Source organism: Branchiostoma floridae, chromosome 11, assembly GCF_000003815.2.
Source record: "Branchiostoma floridae strain S238N-H82 chromosome 11, Bfl_VNyyK, whole genome shotgun sequence".
Classification (NCBI taxonomy): Eukaryota; Metazoa; Chordata; class Leptocardii; order Amphioxiformes; family Branchiostomatidae; genus Branchiostoma; species Branchiostoma floridae.
In genome coordinates, this window is record NC_049989.1 from 699,320 (window position 1) to 725,470 (window position 26,151).

Below are 26,151 nucleotides of genomic sequence, written 5' to 3' on the forward strand. Positions count from 1 at the left end.
GACAACCCCGGCCCTTTTCAGGGCCACCTACATATCCCAGAAAGATCTATATCGTTCACGTTTCTTGCAACATTTGAAGCAGATTCCCTGTTACACAGTTTACACGTTTGCACCCCTCCCCCTCAGTCGACAGGGGATGAAATCAGTACTTGCGAAATAGTAGACTCCCAGCACCACAACAACCAAGCCATTAAAGAAAACAAAGAACAAATAAATACACTTGTTTTTCACGTTTTAGTCAGGCGAAAATACAACGGTACACTCTCCACGTGTTCTCTCCGACTACGCGTACATATAATGTAGAGGTATGTTAGCAGGAAGCGGCACACTGGTAAGGAAGCTGTACTGCGGTCATTTCTGACGTGATATGGCAACCAGTATTGCTCACAAATGTCATGCTCAAAGTTGTCTGTCAGGAATTTAAAATAGATACAGATTTGTCCAAGTAGATGTGCGTGTTTTTGTTTTGATGTGTGCGTGGGGAGGGGGGGGGGTCATACACGCATTTATTTTCTGTTTTCGTATAGAATAGTTGTATGTAAAGCTAAAGTTTGGTGATCATGATACAGTTCTTTCGAGAGGATGTGGGTGGCCCTGAAAAGGGCCGGGGTTTAAATCTCTCCGTCTGGATCTTACTGAGCCTTGCTGGTCTTCTTGGGTAGAAGCACGGCGTGGATGTTGGGGAGAACGCCGCCCTGTGCAATGGTGACGCCGGACAATAGCTTGTTCAACTCCTCGTCGTTGCGGACGGCCAGTTGAAGGTGACGAGGGATGATCCTGGTCTTCTTGTTGTCGCGGGCAGCGTTACCGGCCAGCTCTAGGATCTCAGCGGTCAGGTACTCGAGCACCGCCGCCAAGTACACAGGGGCACCAGCACCCACGCGCTCGGCATAGTTTCCCTTGCGCAAGAAGCGATGGACACGGCCAACCGGGAACTGCAACCCCGCTCGGGAAGAACGGCTCTTTGCCTTGGCGCGTGCCTTGCCTCCTTTACCACGTCCAGACATGATGTAGAATGAAGTCGATTGATTAGCGTCAAATGGCAAAAAGAATGAATGAATGAAGAGTCGAAATGCTCTGCCCAAACAATTTATACCCCGCCGCTGGATTCACGACTTCCGACAACGAACCAATAGCGAGAGCTTAACCGTGAGAGGTTCTACCACGTCCGCGCCTTGGACTAGACAATCCGATAATTTGCATTCTTCCCCGATATAAAGGCAAAGCAGACACTGGCGCAATTATTCTTTGCTGTCTCATACGCCAAGAACGTCGTCATGCCGCCAAGTGGAAAAGCTGCTAAAAAAGCTGGCAAAGCCAGGCCCGCCGGAGACAAGAAGCGCGGAAGGAGGAGAAAGAGAAGGGAAACCTTCGGTGTCTACATCTACAAGGTGCTGAAGCAGGTGCACCCCGACACCGGTGTCTCCAGCAAGGCCATGGGCATCATGAACTCCTTCGTCAACGACATTTTCGAGCGCATCGCCGCCGAGGCTTCTCGTCTGGCTCACTACAACAAGCGCTCCACCATCAGCAGCCGCGAGATCCAGACCGCCGTGCGACTCCTGCTACCGGGCGAGCTGGCAAAGCACGCCGTCAGCGAGGGCACCAAGGCTGTCACCAAGTACACCAGCTCCAAGTAGACCTACTGCACAAGCTATAACCCCGGCCTTTTTCAAGGCCACCCACATCCTCACAAAAGAGCTATACCAGTCACGCTTTCCATGACCCAACACACGCACACAAATCACTAACCTGTGATCGCACTAATTCCATTTCCGGTAAAATAACGCATCAAGAAGTCACACCAACCATGCAACCAACCACTCGTGTATACACCAACAGAAAGAAAACAAAGGAAGGGCATCATTATGACGCAATAAATTTCGAACACAATTGCAATGACATATGTACGTCCATTTTGACGTTCTTTAGAACAATGCGATCGAACGGCGTTGTCTTTCTATGCAACGTAAACACACAATGCCTCAGGTTTACATGTATGTAGCCAAACTTTTGGGTGCAATTTGGGTAGATTTACTTCGTTTTGTCGTTGAATCAAAATCCCCGATGGCGAACATACAAAGTATGATTTGGGTCATCAGGTCGCATTACACCACAAGCGAACATGATTTGGATCATCAGGCGACAAGGCCATGTTACCCTTTTCGCGGACTAATTTGCCGTCTTCTGCCCAGCCGCAAAGTTCAACACATCCGAACAAACATCGCCATCCATATCAAACACGCTCAAAACGGACATATTCTTCTAACATTTACAACACTTGCGCACTCGATCACCCACAATCGACAATCCCTCACGCTCCAGAACAACACGCACTACTTCGTGCCCGAACTAGGTTACACAGTTTTATTAAAGAAAATTCTCTGCTTTCCCTCGAATTATCATTATTCCTCGTTGTTTGTCTTGTCGGTGGGATACGCTCAGCATGGCATTGTCTGGCGCGCCTCCTGTGGGGTGGGGGATGGCGTGTTTCCATTGGCTAGTTGTGGCGACGGCAAAGTCATACGAGTGGAAATGATCGCTATAGATTTTTCGTACGACTTTTTTTCATATCTGCCTTTAAACTGATTTTATTGAGTTTTTTTATACAAAACTATATATTTAGGCCCCCTTTACCCTAGTATTACAACCGAATGACTTGGAATTTGGTACAGGTGTCTTGATCATATGCCCTTATAGATTCAATAACACTTTTGCCATCTATTACAACACATTCTTAATTTGCGATTTTTTGGCCATTTTGTTAGCAAAAAATACACGTTTGGCTCTTGTGCCCTGGTTTTACAACCAAATGACCCATGTATAATTTTTGGCATGAACCACTTTTTGAAGTGGTTTTGACGTCATTGACCCTCACCTGAAGTTCTTTTGCAGGTACAGGCCTGGACATGTCTATCATTTAATTACATAGACAGCCAATGACAGCCTAAATCAATATCCTGAGGATGATTCAGCAGCCAATCAGCGAGCCTAGTGTTATCTGGAAATCCATTGATGCACGGGGATTTTTTTTTACAATTCAATATTTGTTTGACTGGTTTGCTTATACAAAAGGCCATGTTTTCGGCGGGAGTAATTCTGGACTGGTCTATTGTGCAAATTTACATAGGGTGAATTGGAAGAGTCCATTCTTGAACAGGGGGATTTTGTAAGATTCATTTTTGGGATAGAAGAAACAGAAGTGTTCCATTTTCACACATGGATGATTTTGGAACAGTATTGTTGCATGGCGAAGGAGATGGCTGAAATATGCCTTTCTAGTTTTAATTAACTTAGAAGGAGCACTAAAAATGTTAAAGACGACTAACTGTGTCTTACATTTTTATTCAGAAAAACAATTAATTCGACAAAATGGAATGCATATGGCGACAGCACCATATAAGAGGTGAAATTCTACACAGAGTACTCAGTAATCATGGAAAAAAGCACTTCCAAAAAGTGTGGCAATAAAAATTATTGCCATGGCGACGGTGAAAATCATAACAATCCGTCGACCCCTTCTTGAGTTATTCCCTTTCAAAGTCTGACACCAAACCTGTCCTGCAGTTCCAAAACAAGCCGTTAGCTACCACTAACTCACGGCATCAAGAGCTGTCTACCACTTAAAAGGCATAGCCGCAGCATGTCCAAAACTCGAGATATCAAACCAGGAAGTTCCGCTGCAGTAAAGTAACCGGCCCAAAATCTGATCGTTTCCAGGTCTCAACAAGGCCTACCCACATTTATATATTCATTTTCATTTCTTCATTTTTATTTATCTATTTTTATTTATTTATTTTTTATTCATTTTTATTTGTTTATTTTCATTTACTTATTTGTATTTGTGTTCTATTTTTAATTGTATATTTATTTATTTTTATCTAATTTTTATTTGTTTATTTTTATTTGTTTATTTTTATTTATTTGTTTATTTTTCATTTATTTGTTTGTTTATTTTGTTTGCTACTTTATTTGTTTGTTTATTTATTTGTTTATTTATTTATACCGGGTATCAGTACCATCCATCCCGGCGTTCTCAAGTTATGGTGGTCTTCTACAAACACACACACACACATACAACCGCTACCCAAAATATAACGTTCTTGGCGAAGGTAACTATCACATCGCTATCCACGAACCTCCACATGTTATACATCATTTAAGCACAAACAATGCTTGTTTCACACATCGGTTTGCATTTTCGAAACAAAGATATCAAGGGTGAAGAAGGCCACCAAACTTTCCAAGTTTGCACACGTATATCGGCATGTGCCATGCGACTGGAAAGCTAACCCGTGGAGGTAATGGTTCAGTCCAGCATGATGCAACTACGCACGCGCGGAATCTACATTCCTGACAGTCCTGTGGAAGTTTTGGAATTCTTTGCAAATGGTCCCACACTATACTATTAGGCTCGCCCATCAGGCGTCGCCAAAAACATCTAGATATCTAGCTCTTAATGTTACAGTATGATTATTATACAATTTAACATTATCATCAGGGCTGTTTTCAGGTCTAGATTTTTCCTGTTACACTTATTGTGAGCCCATATTTCTAGTTTTCATTGTTAAATCTGTTGTTTTAAGCAAGGAGCTTTTATGATAAAAGCTCCTTGTTTTAAGCTTACAAAAATTTTCATCAATTTCATGTAAATAAAGTTTTTTCCTATCTGTCCCAACAAGAAAATTTCTCTCCCAGGACAGAGGCAAGGGTCCTGGAGACAGCCTTAATTATTAATATTATCATAACTCTGTGAATTCATATACACTTGTTTCGAGAAGACGAAAGAGACATGTAAATTGTAGAATAGCATAGCATAGCATAACATTACATATGTGACTATTTTGTTAACTCCCACTGACACTGTAAAGATTCTTAATAGAAACGTTTTATGTAACTACTGCATTTAGCCCATATGGGCAAGAACATGCAAATAAAGATCACTGTCATTGTTATTACTATACTGTACTGTAAACAATTTAACATTGAGTTGGTTATTGCTAGAGTATGTACATTGAAATGCGCAGCAACAACAAATTACGAACATACAATTTACTTAAGACTACTTACAACGAGGAGAAATACTTAAAAACTGCAAACATTCGACACAGAGCAGCTATAACAAAACTTCGGATTAGTTCACAAAAACTCCATATTGAAAAGGGCAGACATAGCCACATTCCTCCGGAGCAAAGAATCTGCCAATATTGCAATCTAAATAAGATAGAGGATGAGTATCACTTTATTATGGACTGTACTTTATACACCAAGGAAAGAAACATCCTCTTCGATTGGATGCAAGATATGTTTCCCAATTTCCGTTATATAAATAGTAAGGAAAAATTCATATTATTTATGCAAGTAGATCAATCCTGCATTATTGATTACATCTGCCCTTATGTTTACAACTGTAGTCTCTGTAGATGAAATTGTGCCTTATCGCAACAACCTGTACTTAGCTTGTTGGAACATAAATGTACAATAAAGGTCTTTCATTCATTGTAGTACAAAATATACAGCAGCTGTGTACAAATTTGACTTATGATTGACTTTTAATATCATAACATATACAAGTGACTTCTCCAACCATTGTTTTTACAGCAGAGTTAATCTTTGATTGAATTATGTCAAACACGTTTTTTATTTATTGTCATTTCCTTAAGTAGCTAAACTACTTCTGTAAGAACAGATTTCTCCTTGTTATAGGAAGGTTCGGTGTCATTTGTAGCAGGTGGATCTTGGAACAACTCTCTAACCATACTTTAGCAATTATATTGGGACTGCGTGTGCTTGACTCCATGCACCAGAAATAAAGTGCCTACAGACAGGATCTTAATACTTGTGTCAATGATTAAATCTATCTAAGGACCACCACTGGTACAGTAGAAGCCGCTTAATTGTACGGCCTATTTGCCTGTGAATTCTGTGCAATTATCCGGCTGGTGCAATAATGCAAAGTTATCTAGCTGGACCGCACCGGTTTGGGATTTTGGAAATCCGTGCAGTTAACGTTTATCCGTTGTGCAATTAACTGGCTTCTACTGTACCAGTGTTTTCCTCACTTCACTCAGGTTAAAATGAGTAGCTTGCTTTGGTTAAGGACATCCCTCGGGACCTCCTGTGTTTGAGGAGCCATACCTCAAGCACGTTTAGGAACCCACCACCTGAGGTAGTGCCGAATGGCAGCCACTTCAGACCCTTGCAACAGTCTTATTGAGGTCACCTGAGCTGGAGTTGTCAATGGCAGCCGCTCCAGACACTTGAGATTTAGCCCTGCCTATTGTAAGCTCCTTGCTGTGAAGAGAGATTAGTCTGCCCACTCAACCAAAATATGTCTGCATTCAGTCACCTTTGTACAAATGTATAGTATATACATCTACTCTGCAAACTTAGCTGAGTCTATAAAACAATCATCTATCCTTGTTATCAATTTCCTCCTCGCTAACACTGTTGGTGTTTAACAGTTTTTCCTGCGTGTTCTCATCAGAGGTTTCACTCTCTTCCCCTTGCTCTTCAGATGTAGTTTGTTTCTCACGGCCGAAGAGTCGGGCCAGCCGAGCACGCAGACCTCCCGAGCCAGCTTTTGTCAAATCTGTATACTGGAACCTAAGATATCGGGAATAAAAAAAACATTAACAATGGACCCAGTGTGAGTTGTGAGCCATGCCATTAGTCTGTGGTCTACACAATGAGCTTTCATCTCCTTAGTCTACATGGTTAACTGTGCCAGGCTCATCTGAACTTGTTTGATTGCATGCAAATGTAAACAAGTGACATACTCTGTGACGTATTTATGGTTTCCGCCACATCAGTTACAACAATATAATTGTATACAATGCTGATGACATGGACAGCCCCAGGCAGACAAATATTGACAAACAGGAAAGAAAATGAAGTCCTAATATTACTGTTAGCTTACCAGGACAATGTATGTGCAATGCATGTATAATAACACTGGCACTGACCAATGCAATGTGCTAGGAAGCCAGAGTCTACCATCTGTTTAGGGATTCTTATGCCGTAACAGCTGTCCTCTACATTAGACAACACATAGCCCTATATCTGCTTGGAGACAATTACCAAACATCCATCCAAACCACATGGCCTGTGTCACAATACCAGGAATATAGCCATATAGGGGTGATTCTGAAATTATTACAAAACAGCTAATGCGTGCAGACGACATGCCATACTAGTACTACATACGAATGCGGCAAAGGAAACATAGATATACATATGCAAACATTCATCAGACAACAGCTGCTATACTCCATCGTCGGAGGTTCCCCTTTGCCACAGAGTAATTAGCAACACTTCCACTCAACACACTTTCCCAAAATGAAGTCGAGAAGAGATGCCTACCTGCGAGTTGTGAGGTTGTGCAAGGAACCAAACGCAATGGCAATAACAGTACAGGTGAGACAGATGACATTATAGGGCATGCTGAAGTCAGGTGTAGGCAGGCTGATCAGCAGTGTCTCTGTGTGCAGACACAGGGGGAACTCTGTAGAGGAGGAGTGGAACAGTCCAGACTCCAGCCCACTGCCCATGTGGGGTGGCACGGTGAAGTTGTCTGCTTGTCTGAGGAGAGGAATTTTCATGTTAAAAAATGTCTTGCATGGTTCAGATATATGCTTGCACAATAAGACTGCTTATGTTACAAATTTGAGCATAAAGGTACAAATATACAAAGGATGTTACATGTATATATAACATCCTTGAATATATATATTATACATTTCAGTAGGATCAACATTTTCAACTATAAGTATAAGGCACAAGGAAATATCTATTCAAAACTAAGGTCCTACCTCAGTATTGTTGTGAGTACTGCAGAGCTGATATAAAAGCCATGGTTGGCGTCAGGTGGGTACTCTGTCCACTTAAGGAAGGCTCGTTCAAAGCTGAAGCTGACACGTGTGGTTGAGTCCGGGGGGAGGGTCAGGACCATCTCCAGAAGATAGGGGGCCTGGCGGTCACGGCCAGGCTTGTACCGGGTCATCAGTGGTTGGATCAGGTTCCCCTCTGTTGTCTCCACCTAAATTTTCAGCACTACTTTTAATTGGAAACTATTTTTCCCCTAAGGTAAAACTCAGTTGTGAGTACTACAGTAAGATATTGTTCTTTCTCTGATACAGTGTTTTTTGTTCAAAATTGTTTCCTAGAAGAGAAGTATGAAGTCCAGGAAGATTACTGGCATGCACATCATTAATGGATTTTCTAATAAAGTCTCAAAGTTGCTAGACTTGAAGGTAAACAGCCTCTTATTGAGACAAAAAGCTTAACTGAGGTTAGCCCTGTTAACTTCAGTGTGTGGAAGTACATGCAGGGAAACTATGGTACATTGTACCATGAATGTGTGAAGGTCGTACATATATTCACCTTTAGCGTGTGGAGGTACATACGGGTGAACCATGGTACCAGCTCCATGTAGATGACCTGTTGTTCCAGGTACGGATGTCTGTTATACAGGAGACTCATGATGCCACCATGTTCCTGACCATACCTGACATAAACCAGGCACAAATAAAACAGTCAGCTGTATTACAAGACAACAACTTGTAACATAACTATCTAACATAACTGTCCAGAAACACACACATACTCTCTATCTCTCAAACACTCATGCACACACACACACACACACACACACATACAAACACACACACAAACTGTATCTTAAGCATAAAAAGCTAAAAGGTAATAATATCCTTCAGTCTACGTTTATCTTTTAATCTTTTTTTATACACCCTTTGAAAGTGTGTGCAAATCAATTATTCTACCATCAGTGGAGCTGCCACCATATGAGCTCTTTTCATGCCAGACTTTTGGATACAGGGCTGAACATACTAGTACATTTTTGTTTTAGCAAAAGTGGCAACTGTACCTTCCGTCTAGATTGCAAACACCTTGATAAGGCTATTTTGTTGAGAAAGTGAACATACCCAGTGACAAAACGGTGCACATACAGGAGTGGAGGGGTGAGTTGGTTATACGCCACCTCCCTCTTCCACTTCATGTCCACATTCAGACCATGCTCCTTGTGGAAGGGAAAGGTCCAGAGATCGTACACAGCCAGTTTCCTGCTGTAATCCTGGTAACTGGTCACCTGTAGGCATAACAATATATACAGCTACAGAACAACATTGTCTTTAACATCCATATACTATCTCCTGATAAGGCCATGTTCATTTGATGAGATATTTATTCCATGACATCCTCTGGGAACCCAAAAACTGTTGCAAGCATGCAAATGAAGTCTGGCCAAAAAAAGTTGCCTTCTTGATGAAATCCCAGTGGTCAGGAGGGTTGAACAAATGCCTAACACAGTATAACGGACAATAGATTCTCCATTTTTGTTTTTTCATATATTGACCTTGGAATTGACATTCTATACATTTAATATGTATTTTTTTGCAATCTAGGCACATAGTTGCTCATTTTGCAGCCGTTTTGTATGATTTACACTATGGTTGAAAACTTTTTTAGAAACGGCCAAAAATTGATGCGCACACGGAAGTCATGCATATTATCAAATCAACATGCAGCTCCAAATGGCCAAACTACTGTAACGCAAAATGCATGATAACAAAATGTACAAGAACATCCTGGTCCTCTTCTTACCTTGAGTTCAGTTGGTTCTGGTTTCAGAGTAAAGCTGCTAGTTTGATTCCCAGTCACATCAACATACACACGGCTGGTGCCAGCCATGGGACAGGGGCCTGACAGAGACCTGGAGAAATATCGCTTCATGGACCAGTCCTGCTTGCCATTCAGCACAGCAGGGGGGTCAGCAACAGTGGACAGCACCTGCCGCAGCTCCAGGCTGGCATCTGTACAGCTGTCATTCTGGCACACTGGGCGCAGATGGACCCCCAGGGAACTGTACTGTGTGTTATACAGCTGGCCTGTACAGGTGAAAATAAAAAATAAACTAGAGTTCGGGGACCTCATACCTCCATGAAATATTTATTGCTTTTTCGTGGATGGTATGTATGTTTATAGTCGGTTGTATTTGAGAGTAATGGTTATATAATATAAATGTTGTGGGAAAGTAGTGGTGTATTTATTTAATGACACAGAGGATGTCCATCTGATTAGTAATTATCAAAATGTGACACTTAATTGTGTAATGTGCGTTTAAGAGGTCGACGGCATATGGTAGCGTGGTGTTCCTTAAGCTTGATGTTTGGCATTTAAAATGTCTAAGGTTGTCAGCATTATTGAGGTTCGACTATGTGCCTCAGAGCTGTGTGGTGGGAGGAAGTTGGGAAACTCAGAAAGAAGAAGGGATGTGGCCAACTTTAGTCAGATGGTGATTTGATTTTCCACCAATATGTCATAACATCAGCTGTTCACACGGTACAAAAACGAGATGCACACTTTCCTCTGACAGCCCTACACCAACTGTAAGATGAATACTTGGCGCCAACCCCGTCTGCTAAAAAACAAGTACCATTGGCTACAAAAGAGACAACTAACAACTGTCCCTTATCGTAACAAAATCAGAACATCTGTATCGCCCATAAAACTTCTGACACCCAACCCAGATGAGAGGACCTAATGGCATTTTAATCACCATGTCACTCAGATCAGCAGTACAGTATGTGAGACATCCATACCTGTTAAGCATTATCGTTAAATGTACCTCAACTTCTTACAATTATACTTACGCTTCACATCTCCATGATATCCTAAGCAGACATAAATAAAACTAATTATCATATTTAAAAAAATCGGGGTTCCCCAAACAGCTGTCACCTCACCATCTGCTTGGAGCTAAGCCCATTAACAAACACATAAAGCACGATGCCTGTACCAATATATCTCAAATATAGGGGTGATTTCTGATATTATTACATCGATTATAACGACAGATACGGCTCCCAAAATCTCATCGATTCGAGCTTTCATCACACCCCACCAACGCAACAAGTATGAAACCAATCCATCCAGCCGTTCTTGAGTAATCATCTACACAGACAGAGACACATAACAGAAAATATAACCTCCATTCCATGACATTTCATGGAGGTAATAAAGTTTTCTACTTATACTAGTAGAACCTCCATGTAAGGACCACCCAGTCGCTGTGGCAAGTTTTGGGGGTCCCATAGGTTACAGAGAATTTACTTTATTTTCCAACTGACCCAAGTGCATTACAAATCCTGTCAACGATTGTTTTCAGGGGTCACTATGTATGATGTACCATAGGTTGGACAGTGTAGCTACAAGGTACTAGTATTACAGTCTGCATCATCTGGGAACTTTGAAAGTACATGTACTTCGAAATTCAGATTGTTCATCAACCAATCAGAATACAGTAAATGGTATCAATCCCATCCACAAATCAGTTCAGTTCAATAGTGGAAACTCAGGGGAAACACTGGAGAAACATATCCAGCAGAAGAGGCAATATCTACTGTGTGCATCTTCCCTTTTTTTACCTAGTCAGAGGGTTCTTTATGTTTATTTTGGAGGATACATATCTGGGTTTTTTATTGCCAATTAGAGACTGATTCCTATGTGTTTCTCATGAGTTTCATGGTAATCAATCACTCCAAGGAGGAGAGCATAGCAGACAGCAGGCTGTCAGGTCCTTGTGCTTCTGTGTGTGGAGCAATTGGTTATGGATATTAGCTATGTTTTCCTTTGGGTTTCACATGTGTTTCGTTCAGTAATACATTGGAATCACAATAGAAAAGTGTCCCAGTATGTGTCTACTGTATGACTGAGCTTGGTGAGTGTATCTTATCGATTGGCCACATGAATGAATATTTGTTCCTGATTGGCTGAGCCTGACCTGCATGAAATAGTGCAGCTAGTCCAGTCCTGGTACTGCAGGGCAGCAGCTTCTTCCATGGAGTCAGGTTTTCAGTACACACATTCTCTCTGGGGAGGGTCGCATATCTAACAACATACAGGCAAATATTCTTAGGCAATTCTTATGTATTATACAATCAACATACAGTACAAGTCAATGTACTAATGAGCTGACATTATGGGTCATCTAATCCAGACCTCAAATATCTGGGCATATTTGATAAGGATAGGGAGGAGTGGAGAAGGAGGGTCCAGCATGCTTCCCATGTTGGCATCTGTTGATGTCCTTGACCGACATTTGATATGTACTACTAATATATGTACAATATAGTGATGCAAAGGCTTCATTTCAGAACTTAATGGTTCCCAGAATATTCTTTGACAGAATACAATTTTTTTGACTAAGTTAGAGTACAATATCTCTTACGTTGGCTTTGCTGATAAACATCTAAGGGGGTTGCATATACTTGTCCATTGAACCTGCAAACAGGCTTTTTAAAATGAGAGAAGGTGCATGCAATATACAATGTACAATATGTTTGAACTATACTGTACAGGGAAACTGTAGACAAAGATGTAGCATTCATTATGTACATAGATAAACATTCAAAATTTCAAATGTACAAAACTCACACACTCACACACTCACTCACCTACTCACTCACTCACCTACTCACTCACTCACTCACTCACTCACTCACTCACTCACTCACTCACTCACTCACTCACTCACTCACTCACTCACTCACTCACACAGCTCTGAGATACAGCTGCAAACAGCAGAACAACCCAACTATAATAAACTCCATCAGTACTGGTCACACTCCTTCCCAGAGTAATAAAGATTAGCTACCGTAGGTGAGATGGTTTTGTTTTGAAGAGTCCCTGTGCCAGGCCTTGTGGTCGGAAGGACAGATCTGGGGTCACCGTGGACGTGGAGTCGATGAAGTTGAGTGAGGCACAGAAGAGTCCAGAAAGAGCATTTGTCAGGCCAAACCAGGCCTGATCTACATCATCTACCTCCCGCTGGAACCACACCCACAGCTCGGCCCCGGGTGCAGCCGAGGTGAGTGGGTAACTCCACTTGTCCTGCTGCCACATACCCTGTGATAGTGAAGGTCATTCATCATGTCAACTAATACACAGATACTGTAAACAATCCAGCCACCACACTTGGAAGTAAAGAGAAAGGTACTAGTAGCATGCAAACAACATTGATCTAAGAAGTAAGATGATACAATACGTGGACAATATAATTTACACATCTAAAAAGTTCAATTGCTAGCGGTACAATTCCAATCTTTTCTCATCGCCTGTCACACACCCAGCCATACCTACCTGTAATGTTAAGTACCTGAATGTGCATCTCCTTAGTACCTAGGAGATTAACCAAGCATGTGCCTGCACACAGTACTGACATCACCTGTCTCTGTCTACCCTGGGTACCAGATAGGATCGGGTAGCTAGCGAGTTTTGTTTGGTGATGCAAGGCAGTCAACCCGCCGATCTCAATTAGCACTCCGGGGAATTTATCGCTACCATTTCCCGATCCTGTCTGGTGCTAATAGTAATAGTCAAGTCAAGTTTATTGCACAATGATTGCAACTGATACAATGTATGGCAAGTAACATGTATTATCAACAACTACAAACTACATCTACAATAGTATACAACAGTAAACTAATCAATAAACATAACAGAAAATATGGCGGCATAGTGTATTTCACATTGTTAGAACATTACTTTTCTTTTGCACAGCATTATATAACGCATAACGTTATATTGGCCAAGATAATAGGAGATCGGCGGGCCTGACTGTGTTGGGCCACCGAATAAACTGTCCTAGCTGCCCGATCCCGGCTGGCCCCCAGGGTAGTCCAAGCCCCACCTGACCCAGCTGTAGCTGTTTGTCAGGTGCATCTCTTGAACACAATACTGTCATCACCTGTTCCAGCCACACCTGACCCAGCCGTAGACTAGCTATGTGTCAGGTGCATCTCCTGTACACAATACTGTTGTCACCTGTCCCAGCCCCACCGGACCCAGCCGTAGCTGTGTGTCAGGTGCATCTCCTGTACACAATACTGTTGTCACCTGTCCCAACCCCACCCGACCCAGCCGTAGCTGTGTGTCAGGTGCATCTCCTGTACACAATACTGTCGTCACCTGTCCCAGCCCCACCTGGCCAGCCGTAGCTGTGTGTCAGGTGCATCTCCTGTACACAATACTGTCGTCACCTGTCCCAGCCCCACCTGGCCAGCCGTAGCTGTGTGTCAGGAGAATCTCTTGTACACAATACTGTCGTCACCTGTCCCAGCCCCATACACCCGACTCAGCCATACCTGTGTGAGAGTCAGGTGCATCTCCTGTACGCGGTACTCTGCCATCACCTGCCCTAAAGCCCGCGGGAATAGCCGGAAATGTTGCAGCTTGTATCGAGGTCCCTCGCTTCCTGCGAAATCCAGGTCCCACAAAGTCGTGAACTCAAAGTGTGAGTACACTTGGCCACTTCTAAAGGGAACAATAAGGAGTTCCTCAGTATGCTCATCTTTTGTCAATGCAACTGTGTGAAACACGTAGCAAGAGAGGAACAGTAACGCAGAGAACAATGGCCTGAGAACAGGACCACTAGCTCGCGCCGCCGCCATGTTGCTGTTACATGTTTTTGTCCCATTTATTCAAATGAGGCAACAGGACACGAACACGATTCAGGGCACAATCAAGGAGCTCAAGTTGTAAAATTTAAAAATTACAACAACAAAAAATTGCTCACGTGACAATATTTGTATTGAATCTCTAATACCCAGAAGGAAGGTATCTACTGGTTGTGGTTCAAGGTAAAGATTTAAGGTAAAGATATTTCAATTTTAGTGAACGTTTTCTGAGTCCACTATTTGCATTCGATTTGCATAAATTATCTCCGCGATGCAACGTTAAACCGAGGCTGACCTGACGTGCCAGAGTGGGCGCGGCGTCATGGCTGGTAAGACAGTGGGAGTACTGGTGGAGTTCAACTATGAAGATTTGGAGGTACAGTAATTCCCCGGCACTTGTTTCCAGTGCTGAAGCTGCCTCAGCACTGGAGGGCTAGTGCTGATAAGTATGGGTGGGTAACGTTACCGGTTACCATAAAATTCAGGTCCAGGTCCAGTTAGTTCTAGTTCTTCGGGTTATTGGAAAAACTGGTCCGGTCCGGACCGCGGAATACCCGGTCCAGTCCAGTTTGGGGGCGGAAAAACCGGTCCGACCTGTTCTGCGTGTAAGGAAAGTGAGGAAGGTTGTCAAATTTTGTGGTTTTGAGCGGAAATATGGGACCTACATGATTGAAATCGAAATGAATAGATGTTTTGTACAGGTAAATATGTTTTTAATACTGTAAATGCATTTAATTTCGCGGGGATTTAATTTCGCGGTAGCGGGAAAAATGACTTTTCGCGGTGGATTTAATTTCGCGGTATCACCTTGCACTGTAGTCTCTTACTGTTATGAAAAAATGTTCGCGGTGGTTTTAAATTCGCGGTGAAGCGGCCGCCGCGAAAACCGCGAACATTAATCCACCGCGAACATTTCTGCATTTACAGTAGTAGATATTCAGATTCCGGTAGAACTGTAGCAAAAATGGGTCTGACACGGGCCCTCCCGCCTCGCCGCTTAACTTGATTGACACATGCGGGCGGGGCGCGGCTTCTTTGAGTTTGCATTCTTTTGACGGCATGTTTTCAAGAAGAATGGGCCAGCGCATATTAATACAATAATTAACACGGAGAGTGTTTTTTTCCTCAGTGTTTGATTTTGTTTCTTGGTATACTTTATTTCATAGCGACATTTAGTACCAATGAATATATTTTAGATATTTTAGAATAGCACATATCGTGAATCCACATCGTAAAGTTCAGCACAAAGCGTGCACAAATTTTTGGTTCCGCTTCTCGTATGTTTTGTTAGACAGATTCAGTTGCGGTTTATACTGGTATATGGTGCCACTGCGACTTAAGATGACAAAGGCACGGATTTTCTTCTTACGCTGGCACATTTAGCGATGTACCTACCGTATTTCCACATTTGGAATAGATGATGGCAAGGGGGTTTACGGAAAAGGCTGGGCTGTGTGCCTGGGCTGTGTACCTGGGCTGTCTACCTGGGCTGGCTATCACATCAGGCTACTTGGACCTATGAAAGCCCATTGGGACAAAAGCTGTTTTAGCAATAGGGGTCGTTTGTACTCAATGAAGAAGCTATGTGTGAAGCTATTGTGTGTGTTACATAACCCAAAGGTTCTGGGTTCAAATCAGTTGATATGCCACCGATCTTGTACCCTTGGGAAGGGCTATTAACACGACTTATCGGGCTGATTGGATTAGTCTTAAGACTGGTGGCTAGTTGGTCCAAGGCGTCCAGGAGAGGTTCTTTAGTGGCTGTCAGGGTCCAGGCTTCTGGGCCATACATTAGGATCGACAATTGAATTGTGAGGAGCTTTAAAAAAGCGTTGCTAAAGTGCAAGGGTCTGGAACTGCTGCCATTCGTTGCTAACTCAGATGACCTCAATACGACAGCAATTACCCCAGGTGTGGCCATAGGATTTAAGATACGCCAAAAAGTAGTTACTCAAGCAACTGGATATGGTTTTGAAACGGTCAGACGTTTCGGATAGAATCCACTATCCTTCGTCAGTGACACATAGGACTTAAGGTTTTGAACCACTTACATTGGGGAGTAAGGGCCCCTAGTCTTTTCCGTAAGTGTGGTGTGTTCTTTGCCGTATCTGAGGGAGGGCCCTTACCGAAGCTAGGTACTCTTTTCTCTACCCTAGTGAAGTGATTAAAGTCGTGTTAAGAGCCCTTCCCAAACGCATAAGATCGGTGGCATATCAACTGATTCGAACCCAGAACCTCTGGGTTATGTAACATTCACAGCTCCTTCAAACACAGCTGCTTCACACAGCTCTTTCTCATAATAACACACAGATCCTTCAGACACAGCTTTTTGCTGAGCACAAACAACCCCTACTGCTAAAACAGCTTTTGTCCCAATGGGCTTTTGTAGGTCCAAGTAGCCTGACGTGATAGCCAGCCCAGGTAGACAGCCCAGCCTTTTCTGTAAACCCGATGGCAAGGAGGTTGTTTCTTTCAACCTCCTTGATGGTGGTCGATTACTAGTGGTCGATCTGGTAGCTGCACAATGATGATGGCAAGCTCTGGGTTATGAACTTTACCTTCCAGGATTTAAAACGTTTTATGATGTGATGTAGTATACATGTGCATTCTCCACCAATAATGTTGGAAAGTTTGCAATTGCAGTGTAGTTGTAGAATCAATAAACGAGGTTAAAAATGGGGGATAGATCGTCATTGTTAACAGCGATATTTTTTAAAAGCGGAAGATTATATTCTGTTTTGTTTTGTTTTGTTTTGGGGCTCATTCATACAACCCGCCCCCTCTCAACATTTCTTGCAGTATGAATTGGAAATAACACGGAGCTTTCCTGATAAAAGCTCCTTGGAAATACAATTTTTTTTATATCTATGGACGATGGATTTCTTAATGCTATTTATATATCAAGATTTTGAAATCAAGAGGTCATGATAGTTATTGCCTCATGTCGGTGTCAGTTGTAAAACTAGAGTTCCTCGAACACATATCTTCGCCAAATAAACAATTTCTATGGAAGATAGTTCTTTTTGAATGATTAATGTGTATAATTCCATATGTTATCTAGTCACATCATGTAGTGGTTGGTTGGATTATGAACATTGTGAGTAGATTAGTCTATTCTGTCGGTGTACATAATGCAGCAAATGTTTTGGCGATGTGAATGAATGTCTTTGCATAATCAGAACAATTTGTACAGGTATGAGGTTACTGTTCTATTTTGTGTTGTCATAATTACTTTCGGAGAGCTGGTTATGTTTTGGGTAGCGTTTGTATGTATGTATGTATGTATGTATGTATGTATGTAGAAACCAGCAAATTGAAGACCGGCTGAATGGATTGAAGTGATATTTGGTATGTGGGTAGGTCTTGGAAACCTGGAAACCACAGGAAGTCACGCCGATAATTGCATTCGTCACTCACCAAACCCCGGCCACTGTAACAGTTGTTCCTTCCAATTTACGGAACTTTTTAACTCACCAAGGGTCATCTAAGGGCCATATGTAAGGATTGCTACGACCCCCGCCTTGGTGAACGTTTGTTTCAATCTCATGAAAATAGAAAGTAAAGTTTTGCAGTCGCGAGTTAAGTCAGAGGTATTTTACAGAGTCCAAGGTTATGATTTCTGCGACTGTCCGATGACAGCCGCCTGTCACCTTTGGCGATTTGTATTTCTCGCAATGATGTCAGTTCTTTCTAGCCGACCTTTCCCTTACAACATGACATCTCTGTTAAGAGTTGAGGAATGCGTGGATAATTGACGGTGACCCTTTTGACCTAAGTGCTGTTCTTCAACATGTTGGGTTTGTCTTGTCCCAGCACTTGGTCACTTGTTGTTTTAACCTAGTTCACAGATGTAAGTACTATGTGTTACAAGCCGTCATTGTTCAATTATGTTATATTACTGACTTTACATAGTACTTATTCGTTTGTTTAGACCCATGTAGTGTTACTGGCACATGGAACACCAAGTTTCCTTGCAGTCCATCATAAGAAAATACACCTGAAGTGTCTCGTAGATATTAGCTCTACATCTTTATATCAAGTGATATTCGTCAAGTTCCCTCTACTACATTTTTACCGTTCCCATGATATAGTGTTGCTTTTATTGTTGATCTGTATATAGATATAAGCAACACTTGTATATAGATATGTTATATTTCAACTGCTATGAATCCTTTGCTGTGTGCCGTCGTATTGACATCAATTCAGCAAGCTATTTAATTGCTTAATTTTATAGATACGTGTTGGACACGGTCAGGCTTTGTATTTTGCTAACATGAACCATGACCATTTATAGGCATTTTTCAGCCAGTAGTCTCTACCAGACTCCATCCTGGCGGAATAGTACACGGATGACCTAGTAACATCCCTGGTCAATCAGAATTTCATGCTTCCAAGACAACGTCTGTTTATCAGGGAGCCCCTGCTTCCACTGGCTCCTTTGACCTACTTCTTCTCTATTTTTAGACATCTATGGGTCGATTCAAGTCCTTTCAGGTGACTCCGTCACAAGTATTTTTCAACCGTTATAGAAGTTTCCCTAAGTAATTATATTATATACAGAGTGATTTATATAATTTGCATCTCATTATGTTGATAATCATCCAAAGTACCTACCTACCAAAAACAAAAAATATCCATCAATCCCCTCAGGAGTTATCCATCTAAAAAGTTACGAAATATAACACCCACTGCAATTCCAAACAAGCTGCTAGGGGGCCCAAAATTAGACCATTGACTCCTAGTACCAACAGCTATCCACCAGTAAAAAATCACGAACCTGGCACTTCTGGAAAATTTAGGCGCAAACTTTGATGCTCACTTGCAGTACCAAAACAATTTGCCAGGAGGCCCATTATCGAACTTGACCTTCCTTTCTGTGTCCCCTACCTATCAACCAAATATCATTAACATCCATCAAGAACATCTCGAGTTATCTTGCTTACAGACAAACGCACTTACATACAAAGCCAGCTACAGCACCATAGGTAAAAGGTAGCTAAACCATTCTTGCACATGGCAATCCTTTCCACAGCCGCTACAGACCTGCCAAATATCGTGGAAATCGCCCAGCTACATTTTGACTTATGCCTCCCGAAAAAACACCAAAAAAAATACCAAGCTCGCTAATGTACCATAGGAAAACGCCAGGTAACCCATTTTCGAACTAGGCATGCCTTTAAACAACCGCTACACACCTGCAAAAAATAAAAAAGTTCCATCCACAATTTCTCGAGTTATATCCTGTTGACCTACATACAGACCCAAGTCGGCAAAAACATAAGCTTCTTGGCGAAGCTAACCAGGACATCAGAATCTATGATCGGCGGTGGTTTAATTGTAGAAATTGGACAAACCAATTTCTACAATTAAACCATCGATCCACGGAGCCTGGTAGAGGCTATGTCTTGTTGGCGGAGCTGCATCCCTATATATAAATACTATAAATAAATCCGACGATCAGGAGCGGCCGTCACTGGTGATGTTTCGTCCCAAGAGCTCCGTTAAGAACAGGTAGGTCTCTGCTACCTTGACGACCAGCATCATCATTTCAAGCAAATTAAAGTTTTAGGATGAAAACATAGTTATCGTCTCGTAAAGTACGTAGTTGTGATATCAATACCTAAACAAGGACCATCAGCTTATCTAGAAATACATGTTATAACTGGGCATATGGTTACATTATACAATGTATATCATAAATTGTATCATACAACGTATATCAAATATATTCCGGCTTTCAAATTAAAAAAAAAATTGTCTGAATCTAGGATAGCTGCAAGGTTGAATGTGTTCTCCGATTTCTAACGTAATGTCGGAAGTTTTACACGATCCTGAAAAGCTATCGCTCGGCAGTTTGTGGAGTTCTGTCGGCCTGATCAAAGGGTACCGATTTGCTAAGTAGGTTTGGTATATCATTACAAAGGAAACCGCACGACTGCCAATCACAATCACAACCATAGTAACAGCCAGACTGTGGCATTGTCGGTCTGTAGATGGGATTTGAATTAAAATACAAGTGTTGCATATATTTGTCCCATCCAATCTCAGATCAGTAGAGCAAACAGAGCCACCATGATAAACAGCGTGACCACGGTTGGCTGGAGAATAATTCTCTAAGCATTTAATCTTCAACAAGAATACTGTAACTCACTCTGATCATTGTCGACCTAGCTTTGTCTTAAGCTATTTAGAAGAGCAAGTATAAGTTAACTACTGTCCCCTCTTAGAAACACCGCACACATGTCCATACACGCAGGGTATTTCGGGGTCAACGACCTATCCATGCACGCTGCGTATTTTGGGGTCAACGACCTAATGTGTGCCATTTTGAATGCAGAAAACTCCTGATATGGGTAACACAATCCAACCTACAGTTTTCTCATTACAGAGTATAAAAATATAAAACTATTGTTGGGGATTACATTTTCGCACCAAAAAAAGAGAAGAATTTTGTATGGATGAGAACGCACCCCGCTAGCAACCTGAAAGACCTCACTGGCAGGAGCCGGTCTTAGTTGACCACTGTCACTAGAAGGATACCGTCATTCTTACTATTCATACTGTCATAATATCATGGCGCTAATCAGTTATTACGATGAGGACACTCGGCTCATTATCGACCTCATTAGCGTTAATGCGCTCCATGTTGTGATATACGGGAACACACCATACCAATTGCAATTCTGTTGCTTCCTGCCAGGAGGCGTAGCTACACGCAGAACAGGTCGGACCGGTTTTTCTGCCCCCCAAACTGGACCGGGCCGGGTATTCTGCGGTCGGACCGGACCGTTTTTTCCGATAACCCGTTCTAGTTCATAGTCTGCAAACGTACTTCCTGGTAGGAATATCACGCAGACGGAGGAGGCGCAGCGTAGAGGATCAGGTCCAGTCCGGACCAGAACCTGTACCTAATTATCTGTAAGCTTATTATATTATATACAAGAGGCTGCGTCTACCTTGGTCTAGCGAAATGATAGATGTATAATGAGGGGTTTACGGAAAACCCTGGGCCCAGCAGGCTAGTGTACAGGCTTTTTTGGCCCCAAAACATAATATCTAATTCATACATCCAATGTCAAATTCAACCTACTGTATGATATCGCAAGGAGAATGGGAACTGAGTACCCCCTGTAAGCAGACATGCGTGCCCCCCCCCCCCCTGCAGGTGTGGTACCCCCTGCTGAGGTTCCAGGAGGAGGGCTTCAGGACGATTGCTATAGGACCTGAGAAGCTCAAGAGCTACACGTCCAAGCATGGCTACCCCTGCAAGTCAGACACCAGTATAGATGCTGTTACTGTTGCGGTGGGTGAGCTCTGCTTTTTTTTTGCTTTCCTTCACTCTGTGTCTGTTATCTGGGGAAGGACGATGATCAATTAATATGATTTTTGCAAATGAGGAACTAATTTTTAACGCAAAAATGTACACCAGTTGTAAAAGTAAAATGGCGTGTGGGGTCATTGAACTCTAGTTTAATTTCTGTAGCCTTACTCTTATCTCCCCAATAAACATGCACTTGTCTTCAGCTTGACTTTGTCTTACAATGTTTCCTATTGGACATCTAAAATTGTCTTCATTCATAGTTAGGGAATTATCTGCACTCTCACTCCAAGTAAAGGCAAGGAGACCTGAGTGGGCTTGGAAGAGAACTTTAATTAACTTCGATTCTTCGAAATATGAACAACCACGAGGTGGGTGGGTGGGTTATAAAATTGAACACTAGGAACTTTTATAGTGTCATATTTGTGCAGGCCCAAATATGACACTATAAAAGACCTGTTTCTTCCAGATCACTGACCATTTCCAAAATATTGAGTTTACTGCTTTTTGGCATGTCTGATTACCTTGATGTCTAATCTTCAATGACGAATGTTGTAGGACCTTGCTGCTTTAGTCATCCCTGGTGGCTGGGCTCCTGACTACTGGAGGAGGGACCCACGATTTGTGGACCTTGTCAAAGACATGTTTAATGCAGGTAGGTGGTTGACTATGGATCATTTCACACAAGAAAGGTTTCTGGGCGTAAGACGATGACATATGTCAAAGCTGTCTTTCAGCTTTCAGGACTTGCACTGCGCCCTCGTTTAAAAAAAACTGGTGACACCGCATTGACCACCGCATTGACATGTGCATTTCAAACAAACTCAGTTTTGTAGTGAAAATGTTTTATCACTTACTTACACAGTATTTTAGTACTGTGTGAGAGATTATGAGCCCCTCACAAAAATGGGAAATGTAAGATTCACAAGTTTCAGAGAATTAGCTTGGGTTCAGACAGAAAGTGTGGGAGAAAGCAATTTACATATGACCCCTGACCTTCCGTGACTGAGAAGCTGATGCAACGCATTTTTGTTGACACGAAGAAAACAGCACTGCAGACTTCCCCCCAGGTGCCCGAGAGCGGTCGTACATCCACCCTGAGGTTGACTTACGACTGAGCCATAAAACATCTGTTATGATGTCGCAGAGCTGTTCACACAAAGCAAAAAGCATGTTGTATGTCAAAGACGGACAAATTTCATGTGTCATTGCCGTAGGACCACAGATTTTCCTCTTGTGAACTGGCCCTATCTACTGTTGTCCGATATACAGATATGTCCATACTACCACCCAAAGACTATAAGTGTTAACATATTAGTGGAAGACTTAGTATGATTTGAAAAGTAGCTTTGCTTTAAAGATGACTTCAGTTACCTTGTAGACAGCCATCTCTGACCAATGTGTCGCAATATCGTCAGGTGGTTATCTGGTGGTTCTAGTCTGTATGTTGGTTCAGAAGTTTGGAATTTGTGAGTCAAGTCTGCTTCACACTCACACTACTTACTATCCAGTTTATCGTTTATGTTTTTGCAGGTAAACCTGTTGCAGCCATCTGCCATGGCGCCTGGATGTTCTGTTCTGCACGGATCATCAAAGACAGGAAACTCACCTGTTTTCACGCCATCAAGGATGACGTCATTAATGCTGGGTCAGGACCTATTTTCTTTTCATTCTGTGTAGTTATCTCCCATTACATGATCCCTGTACAGCTTGCAAGGATTTTAGCTTGCTAACCGTATATGAATACAGGGCTCAAAATACTTTTTTCTGCATACAGTCAAACCTGTCTATAGCGGCCACTCAAGGGACCGGACAAATTTGGCCACTATAGACAGGTGGCCTCTGTATAGAGGTGGCAACTTGTAGATAAAATACCCAAGGGACCGACAAAAAGTGGCCACTATGGACAGGTGGCCCCTCTGTAGAGGTGGCCCCTAATACAGGTTTGACTGTACCTGCACCAGACAAATTTTACATGCACCACTCTTAACCTAAGAATTATGAATCATGCTGAAATTGTTCTGGAACCATGCATTGCTATTTTTTCTTTCATACTTTATCAGCTAAAAACAATCCATACACACCTACATCATAGGACATTTATGTATAAAACCCAGAACATGGACCAGTGCAGGTTAGGTGCAGGTAGACACCAGAAATACCTGCACAGCTCCAATTTTACCTGCACTAACCTGCATATGCAGGTGGTATTTCGAGCCCTGGAATACAAATATTCACATTCGACCACAAGTTAACATAATGCTGCATTTCTCGCATATTGTCAAGTGTGATTACAATGTTTTATAATGTTTCACTCATATTGACATGACTTGATATACCATGTTGTACATGAAGAGCTATAACCTAATATGAAAGTGTTTTCCATGGGACATTGTTATTCCAGAGGATTGTACGAGGATAGTGCTGTGGTTGTGGATGGCAATTTGGTGAGTAGATCTTACTCAGTGTCATGCAGCCTTCATGAAATAATTACAATTTGCATCCAAGAACAGTTCATAATTATCTTTTCCAAGAAGAGTATTTTTGGTGTGTTAGTCTGTGTGTGTGTGTGTGTGTGTGAATAGCATAACTCAAGAAGCCTTCAATGGATCTTGATGATATCTGGTAGGTTGGTAAGGGTCAGAAAAATAAAGGTCAAGTTTGGTAATGGGCTACCTAGTGGCCTCCCAAGGTACTGCAGTGGAAGTTCTTTTTTAAAAATATCGTGTGCTCGACATACTGTGGTGACAATTTTGAGTAGTGTGGTTGATAGCTCTCGTTTTAGAGAGTAATTTTTTGGCCCCCTGGCGGTTATTACCTTCGCTAGAATGACAAGGTTATGTTTTGTGTCTTGTGTCTCTATATGTATGTCAACAGCATATAACTCGAGTAGCTGTAGAAAAAAAAATCTGATGGACATTCATGATATTTGGTATTTGAGTAGAAGTTACAGAAACGAAGGTCCTGTTCGAAAATGGTATTTGCATAAGACATGGGGAAAATTTTCATACTTCACTTGAAAAGGTTGATATGATTTTGCACAGGTATGAGGTCATGGAACTTTAGTTATCATTTAAGTATTTTACGATATTCACCATTTTGTTTTTCAACTATTACACAAAATGTACTGCTTTACATGCTCTTGTGTTATTATTGGCTAATTGTTGTGAGTCTGCTCCCCAGATCACGTCCCGAGTTCCAGGAGATCTGCCACAGTTCTGCAAGGCGATCCTCCAACAGCTGCAGGCCCAGTAAACAGCTGCTGTTGGTCCAGTACACAGCTGTTGCTGACCCAGTACACAGCTGCTATTGTGCCCAGTAAATAGCTGTTGCTGACCCAGTAAACAGCTGCTGCTGACCCAGTAAACAGCTGCTGCTGACCCAGTACACAGCTGTTGCTGATCAAGTACACAGTTGCTGCTGACCCAGTACACAGTTGCTGCTGACCCAGTAAACAGCTGTTGCTAGCCCAGTAAACAGCTGTTGCTAGCCCAGTAAACAGCTGTTGCTGGCCCAGTAAACAGCTGCTGCTGGCCCAGTAAACAGCTGTTGCTGGCCCAGTAAACAGCTGTTGCTGGCCCAGTAAACAGCTGTTGCTGGCCCAGTGAACAGCTGCTGCAGACCCATCTGATGATGGGCCATTGTTCGTTGTGATGCAGAAAAAAAGATGGAGTGCTTTTCAACCGCTGATAAAGTATTACAAAATATCTCTTCTCCCTTAGAAAGAGCTCATGATAATGGTACATTACAATTGTTCATAGTCTTTATGTTTTTCTGTCGTTTCTAGTAGCATTTAATTATATGCCAATAATGTTGGTTCTGCTGTTTAGGATACACATTCAGTTTTCTGTCGTCAATCATCAATGGCCGTCAATACTCATATGCATGGGTGGTGCCTGAGATTTTAAAATGACCACATGTACAGCTATACAAACTAGCTCACTCGAGAAGTCCTCGACCTATCTATGCGGAGGTTTGAGAGTTGGAAAGCTTGGGGGGAAATCTTTTTCATTTTTTTTCTTTTAAAAAACGACCTTTTGCCTTGCCACCAGAACATGGAAACCGCTTCTTGGCCCCAGGCTTTGTGTTGAGTATGACAATGGGTATCACGATGACAAAATCATTACACGGTGTAACCACTAATGAACTATTACAAAATAGCAATGTCCATTAGAAAAAGCTTCTTACATTACAACTGCTTTTTAAAATAGAGTATTCTACTAGTAAGTTGTTTTGTTTTTGTGTTTTATTGAAAGATACATAATGATAGTAATATACCAATAAAGGGACGAGGACGAAGTGACGGCGGACTCAAGATAACCATGAGAGTTAATCTCAAAATAAAGCCGCTTATGA

At 42.1% G+C, this 26,151-nt stretch overlaps 4 protein-coding genes across 7 annotated transcripts; 2 read left to right on the top strand and 2 right to left on the bottom strand.

Annotated features, from left to right (window-relative positions):
* Positions 1-163: 163 nt before the first annotated feature.
* On the bottom strand, positions 164-1,035 carry LOC118425866 (histone H2A). The gene has a single exon (XM_035834997.1). It carries the CDS (start codon positions 1,005-1,007, stop codon positions 633-635), a length of 375 nt encoding a protein of 124 aa, XP_035690890.1. The 5' UTR covers positions 1,008-1,035; the 3' UTR covers positions 164-632.
* A 209-nt stretch (positions 1,036-1,244) lies between these two features.
* On the top strand, positions 1,245-1,723 carry LOC118425869 (histone H2B-like). Its single transcript, XM_035834999.1, has one exon. It carries the CDS (start codon positions 1,278-1,280, stop codon positions 1,638-1,640), a length of 363 nt encoding a protein of 120 aa, XP_035690892.1. The 5' UTR covers positions 1,245-1,277; the 3' UTR covers positions 1,641-1,723.
* Positions 1,724-4,527: 2,804 nt separating this feature from the next.
* LOC118425872 (GPI transamidase component PIG-T-like) lies at positions 4,528-14,513 on the bottom strand. Of its 2 annotated transcripts, XR_004832336.1 has the most exons (10): positions 14,166-14,513; positions 12,677-12,927; positions 11,804-11,910; positions 9,625-9,908; positions 8,946-9,109; positions 8,383-8,506; positions 7,812-8,038; positions 7,363-7,581; positions 4,960-6,606; positions 4,528-4,714 (listed from the first exon to the last, which is right to left on the bottom strand). XR_004832336.1 is itself a non-coding variant. In XM_035835003.1 (9 exons), exons 1-9 carry the CDS (start codon positions 14,469-14,471, stop codon positions 6,411-6,413), a joined length of 1,878 nt encoding a protein of 625 aa, XP_035690896.1. In that variant the 5' UTR covers positions 14,472-14,513; the 3' UTR covers positions 4,754-6,410. The 2 variants fall into 2 exon arrangements, 1 of the variants encoding a protein (XP_035690896.1); XM_035835003.1 differs by lacking the exon at positions 4,528-4,714 and having other exon boundaries at positions 4,754-6,606.
* Positions 14,514-14,682: 169 nt separating this feature from the next.
* LOC118425873 (putative cysteine protease YraA) lies at positions 14,683-26,022 on the top strand. Of its 3 annotated transcripts, none has more exons than XM_035835005.1 (7): positions 14,683-14,853; positions 21,643-21,780; positions 22,354-22,450; positions 23,329-23,443; positions 24,200-24,242; positions 24,979-25,040; positions 25,328-26,022. In XM_035835005.1, exons 1-7 carry the CDS (start codon positions 14,800-14,802, stop codon positions 25,335-25,337), a joined length of 519 nt encoding a protein of 172 aa, XP_035690898.1. In that variant the 5' UTR covers positions 14,683-14,799; the 3' UTR covers positions 25,338-26,022. The 3 variants fall into 3 exon arrangements, with proteins under 3 accessions (XP_035690898.1, XP_035690899.1, XP_035690897.1); XM_035835006.1 differs by having other exon boundaries at positions 25,350-26,022; XM_035835004.1 differs by having other exon boundaries at positions 24,979-26,022.
* Positions 26,023-26,151: the final 129 nt, after the last annotated feature.